This window comes from Branchiostoma floridae, chromosome 3 (genome assembly GCF_000003815.2).
Source record: "Branchiostoma floridae strain S238N-H82 chromosome 3, Bfl_VNyyK, whole genome shotgun sequence".
Taxonomy (NCBI): Eukaryota; Metazoa; Chordata; class Leptocardii; order Amphioxiformes; family Branchiostomatidae; genus Branchiostoma; species Branchiostoma floridae.
Window position 1 is genome coordinate 20,361,726 of NC_049981.1, and position 18,953 is coordinate 20,380,678.

General features: G+C 39.3%; 3 protein-coding genes across 12 annotated transcripts in view; 2 read left to right on the plus strand and 1 right to left on the minus strand.

Moving 5' to 3' along the window:
• LOC118412067 (phenazine biosynthesis-like domain-containing protein) overlaps positions 1–3,785 on the plus strand; it is an 8,534-nt gene extending 4,749 nt beyond the window's left edge. The window contains exons 1-9 of one of the 6 annotated variants that reach the window (XM_035814676.1): positions 116–444; positions 846–951; positions 1,295–1,393; positions 1,624–1,733; positions 2,024–2,053; positions 2,415–2,506; positions 2,648–2,736; positions 2,906–3,070; positions 3,278–3,785. In XM_035814676.1, coding sequence (XP_035670569.1) covers positions 295–444; positions 846–951; positions 1,295–1,393; positions 1,624–1,733; positions 2,024–2,053; positions 2,415–2,506; positions 2,648–2,736; positions 2,906–3,070; positions 3,278–3,390 — 954 coding nt within the window. In that variant the 5' untranslated portion in view covers positions 116–294 and the 3' untranslated portion in view covers positions 3,391–3,785. Of the gene's footprint in view, positions 1–110; positions 445–845; positions 952–1,294; positions 1,394–1,623; positions 1,734–2,023; positions 2,054–2,414; positions 2,507–2,647; positions 2,737–2,905; positions 3,071–3,277 lie in introns of those variants that run through there. The other 5 variants (XM_035814678.1, XM_035814677.1, XM_035814682.1 and 2 more) reach the window with 5 other exon arrangements.
• Positions 3,421–16,966, minus strand: LOC118412066 (progestin and adipoQ receptor family member 3-like). Of its 5 annotated transcripts, none has more exons than XM_035814669.1 (8): positions 16,601–16,966; positions 15,711–15,875; positions 7,360–7,530; positions 6,711–6,873; positions 6,187–6,342; positions 5,683–5,880; positions 5,056–5,146; positions 3,421–4,377 (listed from the first exon to the last, which is right to left on the minus strand). In XM_035814669.1, exons 2-8 carry the CDS (start codon positions 15,764–15,766, stop codon positions 4,223–4,225), a joined length of 990 nt encoding a protein of 329 aa, XP_035670562.1. In that variant the 5' UTR covers positions 15,767–15,875; positions 16,601–16,966; the 3' UTR covers positions 3,421–4,222. The 5 variants fall into 5 exon arrangements, with proteins under 5 accessions (XP_035670562.1, XP_035670564.1, XP_035670568.1 ...); XM_035814671.1 differs by having other exon boundaries at positions 15,705–15,875; positions 16,601–16,957; XM_035814675.1 differs by lacking the exons at positions 15,711–15,875; positions 16,601–16,966 and adding exons at positions 7,957–8,010; positions 9,260–9,312.
• LOC118412063 (set1/Ash2 histone methyltransferase complex subunit ASH2-like) overlaps positions 9,334–18,953 on the plus strand; it is a gene marked incomplete in the record, with an annotated part of 21,025 nt that continues 11,405 nt past the window's right edge. The window contains 7 exon segments of the mRNA XM_035814666.1: positions 9,334–9,452; positions 10,211–10,405; positions 10,813–10,905; positions 11,308–11,396; positions 11,701–11,792; positions 12,093–12,188; positions 13,056–13,136. Coding sequence (XP_035670559.1) covers positions 9,415–9,452; positions 10,211–10,405; positions 10,813–10,905; positions 11,308–11,396; positions 11,701–11,792; positions 12,093–12,188; positions 13,056–13,136 — 684 coding nt within the window.

Genomic DNA, 18,953 nt, shown 5'->3' on the forward strand with positions numbered 1-18,953 from the left:
TCCATATGTATATGGAGAATCTCAATAAAAAAAATATAAAAAAAAAAAAAAAAAAAACTCTCACTCACTCACTCACTCACTCACTCACTCAGACACTCACTCACTCACTCACTCACTCACTCACTCTCTCTCTCTCTCTCTCTCTTGAAGCTAACATTCAGAACCGTGCACAAACTCATGTATCTGGCAACGTCAGGCTTATCCATGAAGAATGACTGAGTCACACGTCATTGAGTGAAAACACCCAGTCCAGGTTGTGTGCTGTATGACACTGAATGCACCCCCTTTTCAGCAATGGAATGTCCCGTAGTTGTACATGAAGGTCAAAAGTTGAACAAAATGGCTGCCATTGGTCAGAAGTGGGTTCCTCTGTACCAAGTTGATGCCTTCACTGACCAGCCATTCGGAGGCAACGCCGCAGCTGTGTGTCTCCTGGGAGATGAGGTTGGTAGGATGTGAAATGGGACGTTGAACTTAATATGGATCTTGTTAATTGCACGAAGTACTGTACTGCTATATTCCTTGCTTGCATTGTAGTCAAGCCTAGTAGTAGTGACCAGTAGATCTGGAACTAAAGCCTGCTCCATGCAAGGCCTATCTCTAGACCTCAAGCTTCCTTTCTTTTAGAACAAAGTATTGGTATTGGACCAGATTAAGCTTTTTTTTCGCGAAGTGGCTATCATTTGCTTATTGTTCGGCTCCATTTTTGTAGTGTCAAAATTTATTCCAAATCGGAACCTTAAGAAGAAGAGAGACAAGTTCCTCGAAATTGATCTTTTAATCTAACCTGTTCAGTAAAAAAAATTGACTGCACAGCAAACGTCCCATTCTGATCCATTCCTGAGCCACAGGAGCTAACTGATGACCATCTACAGAAGATTGCGGCTGAGATGAACCAGTCTGAGACTGCCTTCATCTGTAAACTGTCACCTCAGGATGACTTCATCTCCAGTAAGGCTGGTTATTCAATGTACACGTAGACACGTTCAAAATACAAAAAAATGCCCCTACCTCTGAGGTGTCGCCAAAATAATTTTGTAATACCATCTGTATAACAGTAATATTAATCTACTACATAGGTCAGCTCAGTGCCAAAGAATGGTTTTAAACCATAATTTATCATATAACTATACATTGTACTAGTAAGTAATGATACTATTGGACGAACTGTACTCAGGTTTACGTGTTTTTTTTTTTTTTTTGGTGTCATATGGGCTGGTCACACACACTGTCTGTGATGGTTTAAAGGTAATATATGAAAGTCTGTTTTGCCCCACCATTCTCCATTTTGCAGGTTCTGTATTCAGATTGCGATGGTTCACCCCTGTGAGTGAAATGCTCCTGTGTGGCCATGCCACTCTGGCATCAGCTGGTGCTCTCTTCTATGTCATCAGTGAGTCAACACAGCTTCTTTTTGGCAATGTAGTTTTGGCAATGCCATGTAGTTGACACAGTATGATGAATCGAAAGGAAACAAACTATAGTCCTTAAAACTGGTGCAACCTTCAAGTTTGGAGTGCCATAAAATGTTAATACAAAATATTCTCACTTCATTTCATAAGCTGACTTAAAAGTAGGCTACACTACAAGGCTTCTGGTATTTCTGCTCCCTCATGAATATAGAAAACCCCAGTTCCCAGCTGACCTTCCAGACCCTGAGTGGAGACCTGTTTGCCAGGAGGGAGGGAGATTTCATCTCACTGGACCTGCCTGAAAATAAGTCACAGCCTCAGGTGGGAACACCAGTGCTGTCACACTTAAGCACTGGAACACAATTTTGTTTACAAAATGTTTACAAAAGTGTTTTGTATACTTGGTTGGAATCAAGGGATCTCTGTCAGATTGATTGGCCATTAATAACTCTCATACATCAATAGTCTTCCTCATTGACACAAAAAATGCAACATGTAGTCCCTAAGGCAGGAAAATCTTAAGTACAAAAAATTATCATTTTATATTAAACAGGATAAGCAACAACATTGAATGATTTTCCTCTTAAATGATGTTTTGTTTTCTTTTGTAGGATGGTGGAAAATACAAGGACTTAATAAAGGTTCGTCAACTTACCATTTTGTTCAGTGACCGACATTTTACTGCTTTGAGCCTGCCTATCTTGGTAATTGTCTCTGTAGCTATTGTTCACTCAACGAGTTATATATTTCAAGTGACATCTATACTCTTCTTCAGCATCACTACAAGTAGATACTATTTAAGATTACTATTTAAGATTCTTTCAGTCTAAGTAAGCATAGGGCCAAATGGGTATTTTTCACCAAGGAATTATGTTTACCTAATATGTATTGATCAAAACGTATACCCACATTTATACTGCAATATCTACATAATAGACTGGAAAAATATGGAGATTGAGTCATATTGATCTGACTTCCCCGAATTGTGATGTTCCCCGTCAGGCTACCATTGGCTCCTTCCCTGTTCAAGAAGTCCGCTTCTGTAGTTCCGTTGGAGGGGACCTGCTGATCAGGATACCTGACAGCATCACAAGGTCAGTCAGATCTGTTATTCCTTCCTACCCTATATGTGACCTATTTTATACCAGTTCTGCAGTTTGGTATACAAGTGTGTATTTTGTATGTTCTTGGTTCACAAATAGCATACAGACTTTAGTTCCTTTGTACCTTTACAGAGAACAGTTTGAGAAGATGACACCAGACATCCAAGGCATGATGGCTGCCCACCAAGAAGAGATAAGAGGAGTTATAGTCACATTGAAAGGTATGTCTAAAAGATGTTCATGAAGGATTTCTCTTACATGGGATGAAAATTTGTTAAGAATTCTCATAAATAAACCACCTTTATTGACAGGGATGAAATTCAATGCATATCTTTTCTAACTTTCATTGCACTACAATTCCAGTTGATGGTCATAATTTCATAATTTCAGGAAGCCTGGAGAATGGTTGTGTTGATGATGAGGGAGTCCAGTATGACTTTGTCTCTCGTTTCTTTGACCCCTGGAGCGGTCTGCCAGAAGACCCAGTAACAGGGTCAGCACATACAGTCCTGGCCAGCTACTGGGCTAAGGAGCTGGGCAAGACTGAGTTCTATGGTAAGTTTGTATATTTTGATGTGGTCTTGTATTTTCATGATTGACACTTCAAGTTTCCATGTTTTCCAGGGCTGTCTTTGATTTTTTCCATCCCACTCATTGTTGGGTAGCCTATAAGCCTAGATTAATCAATCATTGTTTTTTGTTGTTAAATCTGTATTTCCATGCTGTAGTTAAAGAGTTACACATTGAACTGTTGTTCCACAGCCCGCCAATGTTCCCAGAGAGGGGGTGTGCTGAGGGTGAGACTGAGGGGGGATGGCAGGGTGGATGTCAAGGGGCAGGCTGTTGTTGTAACAACTGGCAAGATTAGAATATAATAACTGTGAAAACTTTTCTTCATTTATCACAAAACATCTTTACTCAAACCAACTTACCATGGAGTACATGTCTTAAGTTTGATCTTACATGTTTGTACCACAGTCAACATACTTTATACTACCAATATTGCACAGGTCTTGTACAGTAAACACACTTCTAATGGTACATTACATACAATATAAATATGGTGTAAACGCTTTAAAGATATTGAAACTTCAATACTATAGATTGGTAAAAGTTGGCATTGGACAAGTTGGAGATGAACATTTCAATGCTCCATTTTTCCCATAAAAAGTGCCCATTCCATACAATTCAGTCTTGATATCACTTTATTATACTGCACAATTGTTATTTTATGAAAGAATCTTTATGGCTAAAATATACTACATGTACATGTAGTAGTAACAGATTCAATGTCTGACTAGTACAGTAAATCAATTTCAGACTTTATATATATACAATTACATGTGTTAGTATAGTATATGTAGAATTTTGTATGTTCAAGCCATGATACTTACACACACTTATGATTACTTAATGCTGGAATAACAGTGTCAATAAAACCATAAAATAGCAGCATCTGACATGACAACAAAGCTACAAACCAAAAGTAGCTAATGTAAAGGTTGGTCTTACTGAGGTAGAAATAGTATTTTCTTAAATATTAAATGTACAACTGACATTGGAGTACAAATGTATGTGCCAAAATGATGAAGCATGCATAATGCCCCTTGTTCTTTACCTAACCTGCAACACAGGTTTCCTCTGTGAACACATACAATCTGACAAAGGAATGGTGGTATATGCCTCCTCTTAAGCCTACTTGTACCATTATAGATCAGGCTGTAGCCTAGTCTCCAGGCCATGGCAGGGGTGCTGCAGTCTGTACTGCATGAGGCTGAGGCCTGACTGGTGCCACCAGTAAAATGCCGCCACCACGATCAGGTGCCACCATTGGTGGCTGTGTCCCACATAGTCCACCTTACCTGGACAGAGGAGATACAGAAGATGACACTGTGACCTTGTTTCCAGAAAGGAGAAAATGAAGTGTTTGAGGTGATTTTGAGTTTGAGGTGCTATAGAGTGACATGAAGTAAAGGAAACACTGGAGCATTTACAGACAGACAATCTGAAACCACCTACTACTACTAGTAACTTGGCAACCACAAATGGACAGAACAGTCACTTTTGGCAGTGTACCATGATCATTGTTGAAAAGTGGCTATTCTGCCAAAAAAGCTATCAAGGAAAAGTACAGTTATGCTTAAGTCGTACAAATACTCATCTGCCAATGTATCTCTACTATGATGATTTTCTGTCAATAAAGACATTCAAGGAAAGAAGGATGATAACAAGGCACAAAGTGAACACAGGCCTAGTCTTTGAATCTTCAATACAGATTTATTAAGAACATGAAGCCAAGTTAAAGCCATAATGCCTCAAACACACCTGTACAATGTATTGTACATACATGTAGCTCTTAGCAAGGAGTTTTTAACCTCTTAGGTAAGTGCGTAGGTGGGCAGACGAAAGAACAAAAATTTTCATGGTGGTTTTGTGTTCACGTTGAAGCAGTGACTGCGAAAATAAACCACTTTAAAAATTTCTATACTTATAGTATGCTGTAAGAAAGACCAAGATATGTTTGCAGTGGCAGTACCTACCTGGCAAGCAGCGCTCAGGCACCTTAGTACCATAAAACACCAGAGCAAGAACCCCTAGGAAGTACATTATCACTACCTTTGGGAAGAACACCTGGAAAATGAAGGGGATATCTCTGTTATCAAACTGTTAAACAGTTTTTACTTACCTGGCACACATCTCTCAGGTATTTGAGTAAAGTAGATTAAAAATCCTACAATTCCAATGGAGTAGAACACAGTGACTTGAAGAATAACCGTCTAAAATATAAAACAAATCACATAGACAGTTTAGGTATTTACTGTAGCATATTACGTGTGCAGCATAGTGATACAAGAAGTTCAGGCCACTGTTCTAGTACCAAGCTTCTTGTTCCTTGGAGAGGAATATAAGATGTTACAATGGAGATTGAGGAGAGCCACACCTTGAGTATGTTAAAGTACCCACCACACTTACTGAAAAGAGTGCGGATCCTTTGGTGTGAGTGGATAAAAAATATTATAATTTATACATCTTATCTGGATAAGCGGCTTGTACTCTTCAGTACAAACCTGGTGAGGTATACTATGACGGCATGAGGACATTTAGCAGGTACAAAAACACACGACATCCTACCACATGTTATGCCCGTGTAAGGACATTTCACGCACCTGTACCATAGGCTGATTCCACCCCCCACTGATGAATATCCAGTGAACAGCTGGGCAGACCCCGTAGGCGACGAGTGCAGAGAACAGGGCCAGCCTGCGACTGGACCAGGCGGCTGACAGGAAGTGTGGGTGGAGCTGCATCACCAATGTTACTGCGACTAACACTGTCACCAGCAACAGGTACAGGTCTCGCCAAAACTGGGGAACAATCAACCAACCAATCACTCGCTTTCAATGTCAGTTACAAGTCACTTGCAAGATAAAGTCAAACTTGTCTTAGACAATCACCCAGAGGACCAACAATGGTCTTCTCAGACACATGGTCTTCTTACAAAAAAAGAGAAAGTGACAAGACAAAGATACAGATTCAAAGCTTATGTCCTTTAATTATTGACAAGTACAAATGTACCATTACAAACATCAGGAAAAGTTACTATTTTATACAAAGCTTGCAAAATGTACATATACATCTAGAATTTTGTTCAACTTCAAGGTGTGTCTTACCAAGTTACAGTAGTAAGCATAGTAAACTCCAGGAAAGTAACAGCCCATAACTCCGACTGAGATTCCAGCCAGATCCAGGGACAGCCAGCGGCGAGCGACTCTCTCTGATACATGGCAGCAGAGAAGATGATAGCCAGCAGAACACAGCATACAAAACTGGACATAACAAGGGAAACAAATGATGGGTCAAGGCTGATAATATTAGTACTGGTGTTAGATCTACGGTAGAATAACCGGTATAGATGATATTAAAATATAAATTTGTTCTGTTTTTCAAGTAGAAATCAAATTCACAGATGAAGGCCCGTAACTTTCAAACTGATGTAGCAGTTCTTGTCTGGACCATGATTAATACATGTCCAGATGTGTTTTGTTTAATTCTAAGTGGCCTTTTTCTTTGACATATTACACACAATGCACATTGCTGCACATGTGTAGCTTAAACCATGAACAGGCTTATCAGACATATCAATATTGTTGGAATAGAAATGTACAGATAAAATGGATTAGAAGACATGGACCACCTGGAAGCATGCAAGGAACACAGTATAGATGAGATGGTCGTTGTAAGTCCCATGGACCCCCGGAATGGTCACCAGGTTGTCATAGACACCCAGGATGAAGAACAGAACAAAGCCCAGCAGGTGACTCCAGATGTTCACTGTCTCATTGGACAGCACACACAGACTGGAACAAAGAAATTACTAGTACATTTGTATCTCATTTCCCTGGATACATTTAGGCAATAGCAATTCTGAAAGAAATTGTAGCACTGATTTTGTCTACAAATACACATTGACATGCGATATGAGCGATTGCGTGGATGACACGGACATAGTTTTAGGTAAAAAAATATAATGGTTTTATAAAAGGCAGTGGTAGATTAATTAACATGTTAATTGGTAGTATGATCTGCTAACTTTGATGTTGATTAATAAATCCTATCTGCCATTATCCATTAGCTTACCAGTTGCCAAATACCCTGGATATAGATAAAAAACAGTTATTGCTCGTATTAGTATAAACAAGGTCTTGATAAAACCTTCTTGGTATAAAACGTCATATGTCAAAACCAACATGATAACTATAAAGTTTACAACACTACTGATGACTTAAACTTGATTGTAATAATGGAAACCCAATGCCATGCCTTACATTAGTTACAAGCCTTACCTTTTCAGACATAGTGCAGTGGGCAGGTATGCCCTGTACCCACCCACCACATACGGGTTCCCCTTCAGGAAATTGGGGATATCGTCATAACCATACAGCTGGATCCCATAGCTGTCAGACTTGGTGCTGAACACCTCAGGAAAGCTCAGCCCAGCCTCCTCCATAGAAACCCTGGCAGGGACATAAGTATACAACTGTAATTTGTATACAAAGGTTTCGACTGAGAACTTTACTCTCTACTCTACTCTACTCTAAACAAGATCTAAGTTAAAGACTATATTATTTGTAAACATTTTGATCCTTTCCTATCAAATACATTTGTACAGTCTGTTAAATTATCTTTACATCAATACATGGTCTAGACATTCTCCTACACGGAGGGACCACAGTCATGTCGAAACTCCTTGTGGTCCCCTCTGCTGTCTGGAGCACTCAGATCAGTTACTGACCGCCCTGCTCATAAATATTAATGAGCTTACCCTCATATGGGAATCATTCAATCAGGCATTTGCGAGATCCCTTTCGAAAACAAAAAGGCCAAGAAACGCCTATTCTCTGATTGGCTGACAGCTAGTTTGTAGCAACGCTCACAGTTACAGCTGGTACGCCTCCAGACAGCAGGGCCCCAACAGACAGTTACCGCTGGTGGGCCTCCAGACAGCAGGGCCCAAAAAGGCAGTTAGTACTAGTGCCCATGGGGACAGTGCGTAGGAGGATGGGTCTCATAGATTTCTGAAGTATAAAACAGCGCTGTGGCTATTGACAGCTCAACAGCGCTGTGGCTATTGACACACTCAGTGTGCTAATAGCCAAACAGGCTATTGACACACCGAGATGCCAGTCAGCCAATCAGAGCTTGTAACATGCCTTTCCGGCAATATTTTACACAAGCAATAGTTGATTAGACATTGTTCGGAAGATTAGACATTGGAATCTTTGAATCTTGGAATGAACGGACGTATTCAAGTTATGCCTTACATTTGGATAACTGTTAATACGGCCTTCATCGTGTATGGTTGGCGTAGCGCCGTGGATAGAGCGTTGACCCGGGAATTCATGACAACAGCTTCGACCCGGTTCGAGTCCGCGCCAGAGTTTATTTAATTTTTTTTTTTTTAATTTTTCTTGTCCCTTTTTAAACATCCACTTGATATAAGAATATTTTACATATAAACAACTTTTAAAGTTTCTGTTAACATCATAAACCAAAAATAACACTGACCACAAAACATATCGTAAATTTTTCGGCCGTGTGGTTCCGGCGCTATCGGCAGAGACTCGGAAGAATATTTCTTTCACATTAAAAATAATGGAGGTAAAACAACAACTATAACTTCGCTTCCTTAGTGATATAAGTTTTGAGGCCGCAAATTCTCCAATACGGCAGGAATTCGTCGGTAAACACAGCTGAAAACGTGTTCCTAACCGATCCAACATGGCTGCCATGATCACATGCGGTGACAGTAAAACTAGCACCCTATATGATAGCAGATTCCGATGTTTAAAATTGTGCCGTAAACACGTGAAAAAGATCGTATTTTGGGTTGATAATGGACACAGGATGCCATTTGTATTTTCAGAGTGTTGATTGTCAAATATAATCGTAAGATTTCCTCATTTTAGTGGTTTCTAGCACTGGGTGTGTCAATAGCCTAAACAGGCTATCGCCACACTGGGTGTGTCAATAGCCTAAACAGGCTATCGACACACTCAGTGTGTCAATAGCCTGTTTAGGCTATCGACACACTGGATGTGTCAAATTATAGCCTCGCTCATAAAACAGACCATAGTCATGGAGATCATAACCTTTCACGCTGGTTTTTCCATAAAAATTATAGCCCATCAAATGAGATTAAAGGATGCACAACACACCATGTCATCGCTACAGTTATCAACTTACCACCGAAGACGCCCCTTAACGCCACCAAAACAATTTTGTTTACTACTTGTGGATTCGTGTTTTTACTAGGAAGCTGCCATTTTGGATTTCAGATCTCGTTTCAAACTCTCGCAAAATCAAATCTCGCGATATCGCGTTAGCGCGGGTTCGGCAACATGGCGGACGCTCCAACCGAGGAGAACAAAGAGAAGAGGTAAATATTTGTTTTCATTTCTCGGTCAAACATGAGAGTTCAGTTATCAATTAGCATATCGGGGCTGAAGAAGTGTTTGAGCCGTTAACTGCAATATATGGTAATCTGGAATTTCCTTCTGTGCGAGTTTATATGTCCAAAAGCCGAAGCCTGTTCTGCCGCTGCTTGAAATAATTTGTTTGTCAACAACAAACCATACTCGTAGCATAATTAAACGGTTTTCAAGCATTTGCCTGACAAATTTTCGTGTTCGCGACATTGCATCTTTCATTGTAGATTATAGAAATCCCATGCCTCTAAGGTAACATGAAGTATGTATTGGCAAAATAAGTTTAGTATTTCGACGGCTTTGCAGAATATTTAAAATTGTTTTGGAATTATAAATTGAATGAAAGTCAACGTTATGAAATACTTGGTACTGACGTTAAAGAACCATCATATCGTACTGAGCATTCAATAAATCTCACAAAAATTATAGTTTCCTGGGTGGTTTCAAATCTACTTGCTTTTGGATAAGAAAATTGTACTGTAGTTTAAACCAACCAACCAAACCACCATGTGCTATGTTGAATGAATGAAACACAGCTGACACACCCACACAAATTAAAGCTGGAGTGTTACGTCAAAGGGTGGTTATACCGGCTATATAGATACAGGTACAATAAGGTGGTGAATGGTACAGGCCATCTCTAACATGTCAAAAGAATCAAGGTTTGTTCGGCATTTGTAACACTTTGCAACAACTGTTTTGTGAACAGCAGCAAGGATCCTGTTCCAGAGGAGGAGATGGGGGAGAGGATGGAGGTAACCCCAGAGGAGGAGGCAGTTGCTATGACAACAGAAGCTGTGGAGCAACAAGGTGTTACAGAGAAAGAAGACGAAACAACGGCTGTGGAGACCACCAAGACAGAAACTGGAACAGAACAAGTTGAAGAGCCTGAAACTGGTGATAGGTGTGTATGATCCTTGGTATGATCTATCATAAAGTTAAAAACAATGTAGAAATTCAGAGGGGCGAGTAAGAACAGAAAGAAACAACACCCCGACTCCCGGGATTCGAACCCGTGCCGAACCCGGGCAGCCGGATCACAAATCCAACGTGCTAACCACAACACCAAAAGCTCAAGAGCTGTTGGCGTGGTCAGTTTGGCAGCGCTAGAACCCCACTGTTACAACAAAAACAAAAAAGAACACATGTACAATGTAATATAATACAATATGTTAATTCACATGAAATGTTTACATAGTTTTTCATTCATAAGGAACCTTAGTAAGACTTTGAGTACTAGGCTGTACTTATGCTATGAATAATACTGGGCTCCAATGAAATACCCTCTATCTGTTTGTTCACAAACTGCAGTTTGGAAAGAAACTTCGATGTCTGTGAGGTCCAATGTGCTATGTGTTACAAGTGGTATGCTGCGGACAATCTAGACTGTCGTGAGAGTATGGGGTAAGTTTTGTCATCTATATATGATGGTATACTATATAGGCTGTCAATTATACAAGATAAGTGATATTATTCTCACCTCACCGGTCCCATAGCCTCACTGGCCGTAGGGGCAGCAATGCCATCAACGTACAATTATATTATTGGAAGGAATTAAACACATCAAACATGTACTCATACATCGTTATTACTGTAAAGTTCTGACAAATGCAAAGATTCCATAGTGTAAATGGAAACATGCTGTTTTACTTGACATACAAAAATTGATCATATATTTTGTCATGCATTGAAAATTTGGAGAATACCAAAAATTTTCAGCCTCACTTTTCAGTGTTATTCCAAAACCCATGTGACCAATGTTGCTAATTTCATTGCTTTGGTTTCTCCATTCTCTTCTACTTCCAGCGAATGTGTACCATTCATGAGTAACTACACATTCTACTGCAAGCTGTGCCATCAATCCAAGACTGACAATTTCACTAAGGCCAAAGCAAGTAAGTACTACGTAGTACATACATAATGTACATATTTCTATGCCCAAGTAATTCCTCCTCTCAAACAATAGGAGGAAGTATAATGTTTAAGATAAAGCAATTGATTTCCCTATTGAATTGTGAAATTGGAAATAGTAACATTAATTTATCATTGAAAAAACTACACTGTACAGTCTATACTACTACTACTGCAGTGACAATCACTACTATTGCTACTACTAGTACTGTGTGAAGTTAGATATCATAATATTGTGGTGTTGTGTCATGCTTGTGATTATGTCTCTTTTACTGCTGTTTCTTGCAGATTTCACCCAGGTCTGTATAACTGCTCTTGCAAACTTGACTCACAGACATCGACAAGATGAAAATCCTAGGACCATGTTTTCCAAGGAAAAGGTACAGTCATTTTGTTAGACTTGTATTATCTATATAACAAAGATCTTCACTTTAAAATATGAAAAGACTAGGAATATGGAAAGTGTCAACGTCAAAACTGTATTAAGTTTACCGACAACTGTAAAAGTTATCATACTTTCATAGTAAAATTAAGGTACCTTGATACCAGGAAGTTACCTATCTTTAACCTCATTGCTTGATGATACATAGAAAACATGAATGTCGCTTTCTAATGAATATGATAAGGAGTATGACTACACAAGAATGAGCCTCTGATTAAGGTATAATGTTTGTTCACAGGAAGTGGTCCCCTACATAGACAAGTACTGGGAGGCTCTAACTCACATGCCTCGTCGTGTTAAACTGACCTGGCACACGACCATCACTAAAACCATGGTGAGTGGACATCGTACTGGATTACATTCTATGTTGTAACTCATCACACTTTTCTAGAATATTTAGGATGGTGTAGTCAATCATATACTTTGAAATTCGTAGTTTCATTTTGTCCTCTTTGGTACATGTAGACCTTCAAGTTGTTCAGAATTATGAAAAATCTTTGGAATATGCAAGGCAATATTAATATCTGTCTGTATAGCTAAAATTTCTGCCAATTTCTGATATTACTATTCTGCCAGTAGATCCAATATGAAGCTAATTTTGTCATGAAAATTTATTGAGCACATTTTATGATGGGCTAATACATGTAAAACAAATAAACCATTTTGCTTTTGATAGTAACTACTAGTAACCCTAATTGGAAAAAAGATTCTAACATTAATTGCACATGTGCCATGTGTCGATAAAGGTTAGACATCTAGGTAATAAGATTGGCCAAAAAACAGTTACTCAAGCAACTGGATATGATTTTGGAGACGTCTGAGCATTTCCAAAATCATATCCAGTTGCTTGAGTAACTGCTTTTGGCAGGTACCATGTGTTTTTATCATTACTATGCTGGTAGAAAGATGTAGCCTTGGCATGCTGAGGCTGATGGCAAACTTGGAACGAAAACTGTATTTCTTGTATATACTAGTATCCAAATCATCTGGTAGGAATAAGGGGTACCTGACAGTATGATAAGGAGAGTGCCAACATTAGACAGAGGTCAACTGGTCAAGGCTCTATGGCAAAAACAAGCCTGTCAAGATATTTTGTCTGTTTCTCACACCATGTAATTCACAATAAGAGCCTGAATTTCCACATTCTTTGTGTTTTCTGCTCTACTATCGCATGTATGATAGTCCCTGTGTTATGTTGCAGACCAGAGAGGCAGACCTGTTTGTGGCCCAGGAGAACCCAGAGGGAGGGGAGAATGACATGATATTCGGGTTACTTGACCAGGTAGGATTAATCATTCTCTATTTCTTTATTCTGCCAAAAAGTCACTGTAAGTTTTGACTCAAATAAAGTTCCACTCAAAGGGGTTATGCGGCTCCAGCGCCTTTTCTGAAGATAAGTGAGTGTGGTTGGCTTGAGGTTGTCCTTTCCCACGTACTCTAAAAAGTTACTGTAAGTTTTGTTGTTAGTTGGTTTGCTAAAAGGCTATATCTTTCTTGGGGTTGTACTTTTTGAATTGTTTTCTAATGTAAATAGTTATGCCTTGAGATACATGCCTCAAGTAACTTTTTGTGACCTGACTTAAGTTGAGGTAATATGCAATGGAAAGAAAGGGATGAGCTGTGCCTTCCAATACTGTGCCGTGGACACAGTGGGTACCAACCCCCTGCGCATACAGCCTCCAAAGGGCTAAGGGACTACTAGTACCTTTACCTTTAAATACTAGTGTGGCAGTACGCATTTCTGATTCTCCCCCAGAAGATCCACAAATGCATTACATTATTAAACAGTCATCCGTGGACCGTTCTATCCATCATGTACATGTACATGTATGTTGTAAATATTTCATTTTTTATAGTCAACTTGTCTTGTCAACTTGTCATGCAAACAACAGAAAATGCTGTAACAGCCTTCTTTCTTGAGATAGACTGTGTCAGTGTTTCCGCCAGACCTCAGCTGGGAGGCCGTCCACCTTGGGGCGCGAAAACCGCGAAAATTAAATTTAATCGCATAACCGCGAACATTAAATTTAATTGTAAAACCGCGAAAATTGAATTTAATTGTAAAATCGCGAAAATTAAAGTTAATTGTTAACTGTCGCAAGAAAAAACAAAACAACTAACTTCCGATTAAGTTAGTGCCGAAGTGTTATGATCTGTGCCGCGTACCGGTATGCCGCACCGAACGGGTACTACGACTTTTAAAAAGTTCTAGAAACGGTTCTTGGACTTTCAAAAAAGAAATAGCATTTGTATATATTCTCTTTTATGTTGTAGTATACTTATAAATCATCTAAAACCTTCCATAGATCGAGAAATTTGCGTTCAGAAATGACGAAAAACATCCTATCGGCGACAGTGAGCGTAATGGCGGCCGAAATCCCGCAATCTCACGTGGTGACTTCTCGCGAGATCTGGGAAAGCTAGCGACGTCACGGGAAACTAGCGCTGTGATTGGCTAGGATACACAACAGCTACTGACCGCCATTTTTGATGCGTATTTATCCCGAAAATTTCTGCCGTTTTCGGAGATTTTGCGGGCTCAAAACTCAGATAAAAAGGAACCAAAGTTATACTTGATGTTTTTTACGTCCATCACCTCTTATGTGAACACTTTATTTTTCCGCTGTGTTGCCGATAACGAACTTGAAAGAGGTCGGGGATTTCCTGTGCCAAGCCCCGGTGGGCACATGTTTCTGATCATCGTGTTTTGTTTTGTTTTGTTTACGATGATTGATGATGAAAACAGAGACTAAAGTTGTTAATATCTAGATAAAGTTAGTGTGTTTTCTTATTAGTTATTTCTCCCAATAACAACTATTAGTTTGTAGTGTAATAGCGAGATCGACCTACCGCCAAGTTTTCGAAATGTGGCAGGGAAAATTCGCATAACTGAGACCTTGAAAAACGGGTTTTAATGAGATAATCGTATGTGAAAGGGCGCCGACACACATTGTCAACAATCATAACAATAGCAAAACAAACAGTAAGCGGCTTTCTGACTGTGGACGGCGTCCCCTAAGCCTCTAGCTTCAATACAAAACACAAAACTGCGGTTTACATTTATCGACTGTACAGATTTCTCGGCAAAATGTGGGTCGCATTTTTTTCATGAGGACGGCCTCTGTTTGCGTTCAAGCCGTCCAAAACGAAATGAGACCGTCAATGGACGGGTGGACGCCCCTCTGGCGGAAACACTGGACTGTGTACGTCTGTTATTTTGGAGAAGAGATGATGTATGGCAATGAGGACCTTATTTGCATACATAATCACAAACACACAATACATCAGTTGTAAAGGTTGAAATCATTTGGGGAAGATATGAGGGTATGGGGTTGTGGAACTCTAGTTTCATGTACTGTACATTAACCTCTGCCCCCTATTCCTATTTTTCTTTATAAAAAAACTAGTATGATAGAATAATTGAATTTCAAATGTATCGCTCCACGTGTCACTAAAATTGATAAAATTGTATGATTAGATCTTCCCATCTGTTATGACAATAGACATTTTTCTGTAAAATTTATATCCACACATAATTGGTAGACTCGTTTTATATATTATGCATAATACAGTTCCTTTTCATATGTTCTGAAAACCAAAACAATTAGGGATTGAATGCAGCTGCAGGTTTATGATCTAACCCATTGAGAGGAGTACGTCAACAGGAAAAAGGAAGAAACGATAAAAACTGTGCATGCAGTTGCTACAAATATTATGATAGCACTGCAATAGAAGCTACCACATATACACGTACAATGTAGAATTATCTGGGGTGATGTGATTTAAGTCTGTCAGCTTTGGCCATGCGAACGTGTATTTTACAGTCATTATGGTGGAGAATGTTTCTTACCATCACCTTCGGAAGGGATCTTTGCTCCTTTGTGAACTTGAATCCATCATTTGTGGTCCCATATGGTGTACATGGCCTCCTGGGGAGTCCGCAAGACGTCAACAATCCTACTGAATTACCATGAACTTGGTGGGCACTCCTTATTTGGTGTACTGGTATATGATCCACAATCTGGGGTGAAAACAAGTGCAGACAAAAGTTCATCTGAATGAGGAGATGATGCAGCAAAAATTCTAACATCAAATTCGGAAGCAGGAGTTATATTCACCATGGGAAAATGGTAGCCTGGGTGCCATCCTACAGGAGCCTCAGTAGTAAATCAGATGACACCCAGGTTAGGAAGGAAAATGGGACTTACCCAAATCACTTTGACTAAGCAATACCAGTCTTTGTCTAAGATTGATATTACATACTGTGGCCATTATCTATGCCAATGTGTGCTGTCTGCACCATCTATACATGTAGTGTAGCAAATGTAGTATGCATGAAATCAACAGCAATTTCAGGGAAAGATCAGCAACAATCATGGGGTGGGGCAGAGTTGATAAGATATGGGAATAAAATGTATGCTGATCATATTTACATGTAGGTATTTGTGACAAATTCTGCAGGAAAGTTGAAAAACAATCCAGGAAGGCAAAAATGTCGAAGGCTAACAAAATATATTGACAAGGAAAAACAGGTCTAATATTTTAATTGATACCTCAGACATTATGAGACTAAATGATGTATTCAAATTTGAAATATTTCATTACTTGCTTTGGTTGCTGTGAATGTGCTAATTATAGAAGTCTGGGAAAGTAATGTACAGTATATTGTAATGCGTTTTTGTGCAGCAATATATTACATTCCAAAGTAGAGATATGACAGTCATAATTTACTTGGACATAACCTACCTTACTGTGATGATTCCTTGAAATGGTTGTTGCTGTTTGTCCCTTGTCCAAAAGGAGGTCTGTCCTTGCGATACAACACCAAACAAAATTGAGCCCAGTAACCTAAATTGTGTACCAAGAGTGAACTAACAACCTGCTTGTCTGGAATGGATGACTCCTTTGCAACTGGTTACACCTTGTTTTTTATACTGTCTGTTATTGGATACCATGTGTGCCATCCACTAGTACTGTACAACTGAAGGCATTCTTGTATGTCCTGACTGAGTTGATGGAGTTATCAGGTACAAGTATGTGGGCAGACCATAACATGTTTGCCATGGTTTAGGGCTAGATTTACATTGTCAGTTTGTGCAGATCATGAATTCCTCAGGAGGCTTGGGGGGCAAGGCTTTCCCAAACCTCTCCTCCATTCCTTGATTGCTAATATGCATACACATCAGAATGTAAACACAGAGTGTTTATTGTCTTAATCCAACATTATCTGTTAGCATGGTTGGTCAGTTTGTTATGGAAATGGCTTTTGAACACATCAAAAACAGCTCACGGCCTACCCTGGGCACCCCTTCAGAGTGGTACGTCCTCTTGTGGTGATGTCACATTCCGGCTAAATGCCCTTTGTAGCTACAAATCAGACATGCAGTTCTAAGCCTTGACTGAAATCTGGTGCAACACTACTCAGTCTATCCAGTGGAGTGAGTCTTCTTCTGCATCACTGACAGGTTTCTGAATGTTTCGTGGTTGCGATAACAGTATGTTTATACTTTTTATGTCCACCAAGTTGTAGTTGGTGGGAATTGTGATAGTTTGTTTCTGTTTGTTCATGCCTCATTTTCCCAGCCTTTTTTGATAAACATTGAAGGGTGTGAAAGAGGGTTTTGCAGTCCCCATTAAGGAAAAATATCTACATAAGGAGTTGGTGTCCTAATTGGTTAGGAACTATTTCATCTACATTTGTAATTATCATATCATTTTTCAACCCAATATTACACCACCTTTCAGACATTTGATTCCTGCTGTGCTTCCATGCCCAAACACAGTCTTAGACAAACAAAATTTCATGAGGACGTTTAGAGTGACTGAAAAGAATACTGGAAAAGCCTACCAGGATATATTGTTGCATATTCAAATGAAGAGAGCATGGCAGCCTTGTTTACTTTGTACAGGAAATTTGAGATCTAGAGTCAGCATTTGTTTTTATAGTGAACGTTGGATGATGGCAACATTAAGTTGTCTCTTTTTGAAATGATTTTATATTAGTAATAGGTTACAGGTATAGGTAATAGGTTTCAAAAAGATGTTGACTCTATGTTGACCTAGTAAATGTATGCTTATTGTCTCTGTCTATGTGCAATAATTGTCTGGTAAGTAAAGGACAATTCATATGGATGAGTTGCGCTGGAACGAGTGTTATTTTATATACGTCTTTCTCAAAGCTCCTTTCCACCATCTTGCTCAGTGTCACTGTAGAAAGGTAATGGAAGCTGCATGAAATATCTGACCTTTCCAAAATCATATCCAGTTGCTGGTCCAGGAAAAACTTCCATTTGGTGTATCTGGATGTCTTACCATCATTGGTGAAAACCATTCCTCTCCATGCCCCAAATGTCCAGGATCCACAGGACTGACTTGATGTTGCCTGTCTATTCTGTATTCAGCTGGCAGTGGGCCATTAGACGCTTCTCCCAGCATCCAGGCAGCCCCTGGATGATCACAGCTCAATGTGTTACAGACGGAGAATATTTTTTTCCAAAGTTCGTGGGTTCTACCAGCATGTTTGTTTTTAATGAGTTGCAGCTAATGAGGCATTGTATACTAGGATGGGGGCTAAGGTGTCTGGTGGGGTTCTAGGCCGTTTGGAAGAATATTCTGCACAATTAGAGAATGATTTGTAAGAAAGGCAGGGAAGCATCTGGTGCACTGCAATATTTTATGCCATGATAGGCAATAACAATGCAATAACCTTGTCAATATCAACCAAAGCATTCGCCAAGAAAGCCGGGAAATCTATGTTTTTTTGTCAAAGACTAGATTGGTTGGAGGGAAATTTGTAAGAGAATGCAAAACACATTTTACAAAAGACTGATAGAACAATCATATCTTACTGTTACATATTTGATATCTTTATGGACCAGTAATACTCACCACAATGATTGGATTACAGTCTGTGGAGGTCGATGCTTCTAGGAATTATCGGAGAGTTCTTGGAAATTGGATTCTAGTCAGTATGAACTTTTGCCTCAGCAGCATAGTGGCAAGCATATGCAAAATGCCTCTTATTGTCTTAATTTAAGGATGTGTAATATTGATTTTTTGTGTGTAATATAGATGAGTATATATGATATGGATAGTATTG

Coding starts and splice junctions, on each gene's coding strand:
- LOC118412066 (XM_035814669.1), bottom strand. CDS start 15,766: ATGGGACCACAAATGATGGATTCAAGTTCACAAAGGAGCAAAGATCCC. Junction 5,881..6,186: donor ATGCTTACTACTGTAACTTG/GTAAGACACACC, acceptor ATTGTTCCCCAG/TTTTGGCGAGACCTGTACCT. Junction 4,378..5,055: donor GCCTGAGCGCTGCTTGCCAG/GTAGGTACTGCC, acceptor TCCTCTGTCCAG/GTAAGGTGGACTATGTGGGA.